The sequence below is a fragment of the Sceloporus occidentalis genome, unplaced genomic scaffold (assembly GCF_023333645.1).
Source record: "Sceloporus occidentalis isolate IW3139 unplaced genomic scaffold, rSceOcc1.0.p SCAF_14, whole genome shotgun sequence".
Classification (NCBI taxonomy): Eukaryota; Metazoa; Chordata; class Lepidosauria; order Squamata; family Phrynosomatidae; genus Sceloporus; species Sceloporus occidentalis.
In genome coordinates this window covers 8,144,743-8,156,174 of record NW_028316994.1, presented here as the reverse complement: position 1 = coordinate 8,156,174, position 11,432 = coordinate 8,144,743, and the positions used below count along the sequence as shown (strand labels likewise).

The following is an 11,432-nucleotide window of genomic DNA, read 5'->3' as shown; positions in this document are numbered from 1 at the left end:
CAAGTTGGATTGACAAATATACACACAGAAATGTTTCATTTTTTTTTTTAATTTTCTGCCTCACGCTCTTTCAAGTCTACTTAGGACTCTCACTGGAGAGCATAGATGGGTCCCACCTCCACAGCATTACATTCATTCCATTTCCATCTCTCCTCTCCTCTCCTCTTGCAGTAGATGTTTTGGTCCAATCTCTGGCCTGCTGCTTTTAGTCCAGAGGGAAGGGACAGAGCTACATCTATCACTTAGCTTCTTGTTCCTTCGCCCACTGTTCTGGTGTCAGTGTTCTCTGTTCAAAGGCATGGATATGCTTCAGCTCCTCAGATAAGAGTTCATTGACCAGGCTAGTGAAGGTGAAGTGAAGAGAAAATGAAAAGAGAGAAAAAAAAGGAAAAATTCATTTTCTGGTACTTTTACTATTGCCAGACTCTTTAAGTCAGTTTCTCAAGTCCCTACCTCATCATTTTTAACTATCAGCAACAATATTTGACAAACGTCATGAAATAAATAGATGTTAAAGGGGCTATGTCTGTTAACAATCACATGGAGTGGAAATGCATTGCCATTCTGTAGTTCAGGTTGGGGTGAGTGAATCAATTCCTAAGAATAAATTGCTTCATCCATTTAGAAGCAATCCCAACTTCTGCTGAGGGTTATCTAACAGACGTTAGAAAAACAGTGGGATGGAAGTACTGCTCCATCAATGGAGAGAAGTTGTAGTTGACTGTCTTTCATTGGAACATACTGTAAAATATATATAAAATACAGTTATCTGAGCTCTTAATATGTTAAGTTTTCAGTGCCTTCTTCTTTTCATAAAATTTACACAATGTAAGGGAAGTCTGTGCTATTGACCTGTCACATGTTAAAATATTTGCAAGTATATCAATAAAAATAATTTCCAAGTAAGGTTCTGAATTTGTTTGAACGTCAGAATTAATACACATCGTATATGCATTGTTGGTTCCCCTCTATCCAAGTATTTAATTTGAAGTACCTGCCTTTTGGTAAAAACTTCTGAAATATCATGTAAAATTAACCTGCCATGGTTCTAGTGCTGTATGATACATGATTCTCCAATGTATTTAAGGCATTTGGAAGTTTTTTGAATCAATGTTTTCCAAAACCCAATGGCACCAGTCAAGATTAATATGATCACTGGCCAGAATCCTGTATCAGCTACTTGGTTAAGCACACTTAACGATCATGAATATGAAACAGTTATGATGAGTAAAAACTGTTTTGTAGTCATAATCACTACTTATGATTTTGACATTATTGCCACAATCATAACTCCCCCTCCCAAATCTTTTATTGGGAATCAGCTACCTGGAGAAAAGGTGAATGGCTTTTCTGTCCAGCTTTGTGTGTGGGGAGGGAGGGGGAGTTGGGCCAGGCGAGGTTACTTAGAGCCCGTACAGACAGGCCAAAATAAAGCTGCTTCAGGTCACTTTGCAGGTATGCTGTTTAAGAGATGCATGTGTCCTAAGAGGCCAGAAGCCATGCCAAAGCCATGGTCCAGTCCTAAGGACTGGAGCGCAGCTTTGGCACAGCTTCTGGCCTCTTAAGATGCATGTGTCATTTAAGCAGCATACCTCCAAAGTGACCCAAAGCAGCATTATTTTGGCCTGTCTGCACAGGAACTTAGTTAAGGATACTTAAGTAGCCGATACAGAATTCAGGCTTATATTTTTCAAAAATCCCAACTGCTGTGTGTCTATTTCTGAACTGCAAATTCATTTGGCGTAATATCTTATGCAACTTTGAACTAGGCCTCTTGGTGGAAAAACAGGAAATACATTCAATAAATAGGTTCAAGGAGAGAGAGGTTATAATAGTGGTGTGGATTGGTTTACATTTTTAATGGAACATATGGAATTCTGCCTGTTGTGGGCAAAGTAACTTCCATGCTCTGCTAACCTTCCGCAGCCATTGGTATTCAGAAGCCTGATTTCCACTGCCCTTGATATTAAAAGTAATCTACTACTACCATCATTAGTAGCTGTGGACAACCTCACTCTCAAAGATGTCTTTTTTGCTGTTGCATGCCTTCAAGTCATTTCCAATTTACGGCGACCCCAACGCAAACCTATAATGGGATTTTCTTGGCAAGATTTTTTCAGAAGGGGTTTGCCGTTGCTTTCCCCTGAGGCTCTTTACCGACCTCACAGGAAGAGTAGAAAACTATCTCCATTGCCCTGAACTCCTTGGAGAAAATGTAGGATAAAAATGAAGCTAAATATGAGCTAGTCATAGAAAAAGAACAACAGATGAACAAAAGAAGAAAAATTGAAGGTACACCAGTGGAGAGAGGTAAAGAAGCCCTAGGTCTGGAGTCTTACATCCTTTTGGCCCTCTTTCAAATTCTGTCAGGACTGCTCAAACCATTAAGGAAAAAACAGAGACGACCCACAACAAATTACCTCCTTCTTGTCCCACTTACCGATGTCGCTGGAGTAACGCCTTCCCTCGAAAATGTGGGGACACTACCAGGACTTTGAAACTTGTGGCACAGCGTCCAGGAGTTGTATCTTCCACTTCCTTGTGTGGTTGAGGGAAGAGAGAAGCAGTGAAAAAATCTATTGCTGAGCAAATTCAAGATAAAATACTGGGAAACTATTCAATTAACAGCTTCATGAGCAAAATGAGAATCTGCATGCATGCGCACCTGATGCATTACAGAAGACCAGTGGGGTAAGGAGCAAATCCCATGCAACACAATGGGATTTTTAAAAATGTATTTATGGGATTCAAGATGGTTATCTTTAAATAGATTTATCTTTAAATAAAAGAACTGAAGAAAAGCTGAAGGTGCTTCCAAAGATCCTGGCACACAGAGAATCAACTGTCTGGTTTTACCTGACTGTATAAGGCACTAAACAATTTATAATGGTTTCATTTCTCATCTCTTTAGTGGTGTTTATGTCCTGGGATCCTAATGCTTTGATTACACATCTCTCCTAACCCTTACTTTAAAGCTTACTCAGGAAGGTATTTATAAATGCACTGTTGCAGGGAAGCTGCCAAAAGTACTCCACTCCCATTACCTGACGAATGCCAAGATTTGCAGCTCAAGGGTGAGGTTGCAATTCTATGCAGACTCTCATAAGAGTAATCTCACTAGGCACAGCGGCCTAAATCCAAAGCTCAGTTCAAATTAGATTGGGCCTCCATACAAAAACGGGAGCTAGTGCAGACTGGTATCCTGGAATTAATTCAATAGGCTGAGTTTATTTAAGGCGTAAATACAATTGTCTGTCCCAAGTAAAGCTGCCCTATGGAAATAATAGAAAAGACTTCAAGGGCCATGGAGGAAGATCATTAAAGCACCGCTGAGTGATGGCTATCCAGCCTTCCTTTAACAAACCTCCAAAGAGATGGACTTTGATTAAATTATGGCTATAGATATCTGTATCTCCAAAACCAGCCTATAAAAAGATGAAAAGTAATGTTGAAAAGGTTTCTTTTTTCCTCCCTTCTTTCTCTTTTTTCTTCTTTTAGATAATGAGATAAAGAAGAAGGGAATAATTGCTTCAAGGCAAGTAACTGGGGAAGTTAAAGCCCTATTAACTTATGTATGTATGTATGTATATATATAAGCCTCCAAAGAAGGAGACTCTGCCAGACTCTTTCCTTGTCAGGAACCCTTCCTTTTAAGTAAAGATACAAAGGTCCAAAGCCCGCTGCAGAAATAATCCAGTTTGAGACCGCTTTGGCTGCCCTGGCTCAGCGCTAGGGAACCCTGGGAATTGGAGTTTATTGTGGCACCAGAGCTCTCTGATGGCCCACAAAACTGCATTTCCCAGAATTCCCTAGCACTGAGCCAGGGCAGCCAAAGAGCTCTCAAACTGGATTATTTCTGGAGGAGCACCCTAAAGCCACGCAAAAGAAGGGAAGGTAAAGGAAATATTTATTTTGGGAGCAAAGAAATAAGTCGTTTTATATATATATATATATATATATATATATATATATTTCCGAGCTCCTTTCAAAACCAATGCGGCCCAGAATTAGAAACAGCGACGAGAAGAAGGCGCCACGATGCCTTGCCTTCAACGGTAAAAGATTTCAGTTTAAGTATTAACAATGAAGAACGTAAAACGCAGAGAAGGCTGAATCCGCACAGCGGAAACAATGCCGCTTGGCAGCGCCTGGATGCTATGGAATCCTGGGATGCGTAGTTTTGTCAGATATTTATCCTTCTCTCAGAGAGCTCTGGTGCCACAACAAACTACAGCTCCCAGGATTCCAGAGCCTTGAGCCAGTGAAAGAGTTAAAGCGGTGCCAAACCGGGTTATTTCTCCCGTGTGGATGCAGCCTGAGCCTGGCTTTTAAAGGCGAACCCAGTATTAAAAGCCAGGGAGTCAGGGAAGGCAGCAGCAGGGGCCTCACCACATGCTCGGCTTCCAGCCCCTGAAGCAGCCGCTCCCGCAAAGCCTCCGCCCGGAGAACCACCGCCGGCTCCATCCCAGCCACTAACCCTCTCCGAATGAAAGAAAACGCTCAAACTCTCCCATTTCCGCCTATCGGTGACGTCACTTCCGCCCCTCCGGCTCCCTCGAACCAATCAGGTTTGATCTCAAGTCACTTCCGCTTCAGACAGAAGTCAGTATGGCTTTCCAAGCGACGGACTACAACCCCGTCAACCCCCAAGTTGGGTCTGCTGTCTGGGGCCGATGGGAATTGGAGTCCAGTCACTCTAGTTTATACTGTATTAATAAATTCAACAGTGCCCGGCCTCGCGAGATCATCAGTTTCTCTCGCGAGAGTTGCCCTTTGATTCCAGCAACCAATGGGAAGATAATCCCGGGTTAAATTCAAATTAACGGTACGTTTTACGGGGGAGGGGAGGAGCGTTGCTAAGCAACAGCCAGTCGGAGGCGGCGCTTTCGGTGGCGCTTGAGTGGGCCGCAGTGCATGATGGGAAAGAATGGTGGAGCGTTGATATTAGGGGGGACTACTAAGGGATGTCGCGGGGCATGATGGGAAGTGTCAAAGCTGGGAGATGGCAGTGAAAAGGCGTCCAGGTGAGGAAAAGGGATGGAGGGCCAAGGTTGCATCCACACTGGAGATATAACTCGGTTTGGCACCCCTTTGAGAGTGCCCAGTCTCAAGGCTATGGAATTCTGGGAGCTGGAGTTTATTGTGGGGCCCAGAGAAATTAAGAAGTCATCCATCTCGCCTCGCATGGGTCAGGATTTTGCACAAGCCCCACCTGCATAGCTCTGCTGTTACCTGATGCCCCCCCCCCCATGTCCCCAGGCCTGCCCTTCTTCCCCTCTGAAACCGAATGAGAGTGCATGTGTTTACAGTCATATCTGCCTAGCAGTATGTGTAGCTATGGCCCTAGAAGAGAGCTAGACTAGTCCTGACACTGTGCAGAGAGAGAGATCCTGTAGCGCCTGCGAGACTCACTGGAAGAAATTGGCAGCATGAGTCCTCAAGGGACATCTGGTCCAACCCCATTCTGCCATGCAGGAACTCCCAGGCAAAGCATCCAGCCTCTGCTTAAGGACCTCCAAGGAGGGAGACCCCACCACTCTCCATTGAGGGAGTGTGTTCCACTGTCAAACAGCCCTCACTGTCAGGAGGTTCCTCCTAATGTTGAGCTGGAATCTCTTTCCATGGAGCTTGCACCCATTGTTCCTGGTCCTGCTCTCTGGAGCAGCAGAAAACAAGCTTGCTCCCTCCTCAGTATGGCATCCCTTCAAATATTTAAACAGGGCTATCGTATCACCTCTTAACCTTCTCTTCTCCAGGCTAAACATCCCCAGCTCCCTGAGTCGCTCATAGGACATGGTTTCCAGACCCTTCACCATTTTGGTTGCCCTCCTTTGGACACATGGCTCCAGTTTCTCCACATCCTTTTTAAACTGGACACAATATTCCATGTGGGGCCTGACCAGAGCAGAATAGAGTGGCACTATTGTTTCCCTTGATCCAGACACTAGACTTCTATTGATGCAGCCTAAAATTGCATTGGCCTTTTCAGCTGCCTCATCACACTGTTGACTCATGTTCAACTTGTAGTCTATTTGGATATCTTTGAATTCTACCTCTAACACTGTTTTCTCACCTGTAGAGCCCTTGGATTTCTTCAGCACCTGAGTGTGGCCATGGTGGTGGAGGTGTGCAGCTTCTTTGGGGTCTACCTTCTGTACTGCACCAATCCACGGTTCCATGGACGCATCTACATTGGCTTCACAGTCAACCCTGAACGGCGTATCAATCAGCACAATGCTGGGAAGCGCCGCGGCGGGGCTTGGAAGACAAGTGGCCGTGGGCCTTGGTAATTTATGGGAACACAAAAAGCTGCCTTAGTGACACATTAGGCTATTGGTCCCATCTAGTTCAGCATTGCTAACACTGGCTGGCAGCAGCTGGCAGGGTTTCAAGCCCTAATTATATGGTGGGGACTGAAATAAAGCACAGCCTCAGCAATTGAGTTATGTGCCCTTCAAATTTCCTTTTACTGTGCTGTACCTAGAGGCCTAATTCCCACTTACCTTTAGATCCAATTTCTGAAACCGGTTCAGCAAATACAGTGTTTCTCACTGTGTTTGTACCGGTTTCAGGAATTGGTTCAGGACAGCAGCAAGGGGAGGACAGTAAGGAGGCCATGGGGACCAGAAGGCAAGGTGCCAGGGACAGAGAAGCCAGGGACAGAGCAGGCAAGAGAGGCCAGTGATGGGAGAAGTCTGCGGACGGAGGTAGACATGGCAGGGGCCAGGGAAAAGCCACTGCCAGTGGGAACCAAGGTGGATTTGAATTCGATTCAAATCCTCCTGCTTCCCACTTTTGCTGAATCTATTTGTTTCTAAATAAATTGATTCAGCCCAAAAAACATCCCATTTTACTAGCATCTTTGATGCTGGTTAAATGGGAAAAAACCATGCCCCCCCTTTCCAAATCGCTTCAACTATTGGAATTAAGTGGGAGCCGTGGTGCTTTAAACCGAATCATTTGGAATTGGATTTGGTTTAAACCATAGTGATAGTTAGGTCTTAGTCTTCTGTTCCTGCTATTCTGAAGGGACTATTAGGATCTGCTGAGAATTTTGAACTTGGGGTCATGCCTACTGGGAGACTGAGCATTCTTCTCTTCTTGCAGGGACATGGTGTTGATTGTCCATGGTTTCCCTTCAGATGTGGCAGCCCTCCGGGTAAGGTGCTTTTTATTTATGCTCACTTATCCTTACTATGTTGCTATTGTTAAATGCCATCAAGACAGCTTTGACTTATGGAAGCCCTCTAAATGAGAGATCAACAAGACACCTCATTATTAACAGCCCATCTAAGATCTTGCAAACTTGGAGCCATGGTTTCCTTACATCTTTCCACCTGTAATACTGTCCTCCTCTTTTCCTACTGGATTCCACTTCACCAAGCATTAATTTTTCCAGTGAGTCATGCTGTCTCATGATAAGTCAAAAGTGCGATAGCCTCAGCTTATGCCTGTTACAGACTGCCAAAATAAAGCTGCTTCGGGTCTCTTTGGAGGTATGCTGTTTAAATGATGCATGCATCCTAAGAATCTGGAAGCTGCACCAAAGCTGCACTCCAGTGCTTAGGAATGGAGTGTGGCTTTGGCGCGACCTCCGGACTCTTAGGACCCATGCATCATTTAAACAGCATACCTCCAAAGAGAACCGAAGCAGCTTTATTTTGGCAGTCTGTAACACGCCTTAGTCATTTCAGCTTGTACAAAAAGTTTGCAGTGCTTAAGAGTCGTCAGCAAACTCCTTTGATTTGACTTGCTTTCTTATTCATTCTCATAGTTTGAGTGGGCCTGGCAACACCCACACTCTTCCCGCCGTCTCACCCATGTTACCCGCCGCACCTCACGAGAGCGTCAGTTTGACTTCCACCTGCGTGTCTTAGCCCACATGCTCCGGGTTGCTCCTTGGTGCCGACTGCCTCTCACAGTACGTTGGCTCAAGCAGGAATACTCTCGAGACTTCCCTCCCGGCTTGGAACCTCCTCTGCACATGCCAGTGGCCTTTGGACCAGTGCGAGCTGTCAAGGAGACCAAGGGAGCAAAGCCAGTACCTTCAGAAGAACAGGGAGTCGCTCTGAAACGTTGTAGCGTCTGTCTGAAAAGGTTCCAGGTAATACAGCAGTGGGTTAATAGGATTCTTCAGCAAGAAAATGGTCTAGAGGTGGGAATAGGCAGGATTCCTGAATGATGTGAAAATGGAGCTCTCTGGAAGGAGGGCCAGTTCTATGTTTCAGCCCTCAAAAATATACTGGGACAAAACAGTCTTATGCTTGGATGAAGAGATGTACCAAGTCAGAGTTGATTGGTTACCTAAGTGGAGGGCTGGGTTTACTGGAGGGTGGGGGTGCTCAGGATTTTGGGGGGTCACCAGAGGGAATCCTGACATCTGCTGGTTTCTCAGATTTTGTATCCCCCCCCCCCAAAAAAAAAAAAAAATTCTAAAAGGTTAAAATTCCTCCATTGTGGCATAGGTACTAGCAGAAAAGCTTAAAGCTAAAGTATGCTGGTATTTTTGGTCCTATACATTTCTTCTTTTGGGGATGGTGCAGGGAGGATTCTGCTGGAAGTTAAGGTCTCTATTTATGATTTTTTTCTTTGCAGGATGGAGAAGATGACACCTTCTTGCGCTGTTTTCACACAGGCTGCACCATGGTTGCTCATATAACCTGCCTGGCTCGTCTTTTCCTAGAGAAAGAACCAAATCAGTTCTTGCCCATAGAAGGCCAGTGCCCAAGGTAAGCAACTCCTGCTGTGCTATGGAGAATTAAAAACATGCATAATGTGGATAGAATTTAAATATTGGCACTCATTCCCTCTTATGATTCTTGGTTTTCTTCCCCCTTTTTCTTAGTTGCAAGAATCTTGTGCTTTGGGGAGATCTGATCCGTCATCATAAAGGCTGTTATGGTGACTTAGAAGCTGATCCTACGTCCTCTCAGGTAAATCACTCTTGATTATTCTTAGTGCATGGGGCTCAAGCAGGGGATTTACATGCTTCTTGTACTGCTGAAGCCATTTTTTCTTACGCTCCTCTGGAAGAGCTTTCTTTCCCCTTGGCCACCAACAGTTATTTGTTTCCTTAAACTAGATAAATATCCCCTTTATTTACCACCTCACTTCCCTAGGGGCAAGTTGTTAAGTGCCTTCAAATTGATCCTGACTTATAGCAATTCTGTAATAAGGTTTTCTTGGCAAGATTAATTCAGAAATGGTTTGTCACTGCCTTCCTTTTAGGCTGAAAAAGTGTGACTTGCCTTAGGTTACCCAGTATGTGTCCAATGCTGAGAAGGGATTCAAATCCCAATCTTCCAGATTCCTAGTCTAGCATTCAACCCACTACACCATGTTAGTTCTTATACCTATAATTTATAAATTCTGACATAAAGCTTATACCTACACACTATAAATTCTACTAATTTTCTCTGTTCCATATAATCACATTTCCTTCTTTTATCATGCAGGAACATTGGGCTAATGAACTGCAACTATGAAGGGGGAACAAATACTTTTTTTAAAAGTCATCAAGACTGATCTCCCTCCAGAAGAATATGTAGGAATGCTAGAATTTAGAATGGACCAGCTCCGTTGCCTCTTCTCATGCACCGTATTTTTCCACTTGCCTCTTTCCCAGCTGGATCTAGGACCTTTTGTCTCCCAGCCCCAGAATCATGCATCAAATGATGAACTAATTAATTTTCTGAAGTGCAATAATTAAATAGAAGGACCAAGAATTGGGCAGGATATCTATGAAATGAGGATGTGATGTGGGGGACAGCATTCTTAAAGAGTCTCTGGGACTTGATCAAGGAAATGTCACATTGGGTTACCCAAGATATTTCGACTACAAAGCCTATAATTCCGGACTTGATCACGCTTGTTGTGGCTTCTGAAAGTTGTAGTACAAAACTGCTGGAAGGTGTCAAGTTATCTTCCCCTAGACTAATTGCTGGAAGTCATATGTTCAAATTTTCTAGCTAGCAAGTGTGCTTTGGATTTTCCATTGTATCAGGACAAAAATGGTTAGTGATGCTGGAAATATAATGCTGAATGTGTATAGTATAATCTTCTTATATTGGCAAAAGGATTCATGAGCATGGGTTATGCAACCGGGCACCCTCTAGATAATTTGGATTCCAGTGTTCCTGATTACTGGCTAAACAGCCTGGAGCTTGTGAAAGCTGCAGTAAAAAACAAAACCAATGAAATAAAATAAATGGGGGGCACTAGGTTGCCTATCATGACCATGACTTTATTAAGTTTTTAAAAAGTATACTAGTCTTATTTTATGATATGCTTCTAGTGTCTTGAGTGCTTATATGGAAAATGGAAAAGATATGTTTCTTGACCAGTATGCAGAGCTAGTATGTTTGTGAAATATCATATCATATTTATATGTCCCCACACTTAATATTTATATGGCCATCACCTAATATTGTCTTAGTGATTCTTAAAAAAATTGATTTTAGGCTAGTGTTATCACTGTTGCATGGAGAACTGAGAATGTAGTGTAGTATCCTCCAGTCTATGCTGGTTGTAGGACTGCAGGATGTATGCTCTCAACATATCTGATGAGCACTGATTTATGGGACTCTTGTCTGTGAATACCAAGAGAGCCAATGTATAATGTAACCAGTGCGCCAGACACCTCCCACTTCAATAGTACCTGTTAAAAGGACATCAAATAAATAGGCTATGGTAGGATCTGATAGTGGATTACTGTCATGGTTCAAAACCCAGCAAATCCCCCAAGAGGAGAAAATATTGCTCTCCCAGGTGGTCAGTAGTCTAGATCTCATGGATAAATTTCTGGTCCTCTAGATTGGGAGTAAGCAACTGCATGGAGGCCCATTCCCTTCCCCTAGGCACCCCTGTGCACAGCATCCCTCCAGCAAGCCTAAATGCATGTTTTCCTCTAAAAATGGTTACAGGAAGTGATATCACATTCCTTTGTCACCATTTTGAGAGTGATGGAAATGGAGATCAGAGAGTTAAACAAAAATTGCTCCAAAAACCTTAAACGTTAACATTTACTCTTAACCATGAGAATGATATGAAGAAACCCTATACAGTAGTCTACAAATGCTTGACTATACTATGTGTTGTTTTTTTAAAAAGAGGTGGATTCTGCTGTAAGCAAAGTTGAATATGTCCCCTTATCTAAACCTAAGTGCACAACATATGCACTGGAGACAGGAATCATGTGGCCTTCCCGATTCCCATCATTCTTCACCATTAGATGTTAAGGCTGGTAAGATTAGCAATCTGACATCAGAATACCTCTATGATTCTTTGATTGTAAAGAATCATAGTGTGAAGAGGAATCCACATATTTTGGTTACATCTGTAGAATGCACCTTCATCATTAAATATCCAATGTTTCATTTTCACCTGCTGTGTGCCTTTTTGCTAAAACAATGAAGTGCTTACAAAAGAAAGAA

General features: G+C 43.4%; 2 protein-coding genes across 2 annotated transcripts; one reads left to right on the top strand and one right to left on the bottom strand.

The window, feature by feature from the left end:
* Nucleotides 1-39: 39 nt before the first annotated feature.
* On the bottom strand, nucleotides 40-4,554 carry BOLA2B (bolA family member 2B). The gene is made up of 3 exons (XM_089480008.1): nucleotides 4,390-4,554; nucleotides 2,441-2,538; nucleotides 40-341 (listed from the first exon to the last, which is right to left on the bottom strand). The coding sequence occupies exons 1-3, from the start codon at nucleotides 4,462-4,464 to the stop codon at nucleotides 239-241; spliced, it is 276 nt and encodes a 91-aa protein (XP_089336134.1). The 5' UTR covers nucleotides 4,465-4,554; the 3' UTR covers nucleotides 40-238.
* Nucleotides 4,555-4,927: 373 nt separating this feature from the next.
* SLX1A (structure-specific endonuclease subunit SLX1A) lies at nucleotides 4,928-11,381 on the top strand. The gene is made up of 7 exons (XM_089480089.1): nucleotides 4,928-5,024; nucleotides 6,080-6,286; nucleotides 7,108-7,159; nucleotides 7,775-8,104; nucleotides 8,596-8,729; nucleotides 8,846-8,933; nucleotides 9,456-11,381. Exons 2-7 carry the CDS (start codon nucleotides 6,114-6,116, stop codon nucleotides 9,483-9,485), a joined length of 807 nt encoding a protein of 268 aa, XP_089336215.1. The 5' UTR covers nucleotides 4,928-5,024; nucleotides 6,080-6,113; the 3' UTR covers nucleotides 9,486-11,381.
* The last annotated feature ends 51 nt before the right edge of the window (nucleotides 11,382-11,432 follow it).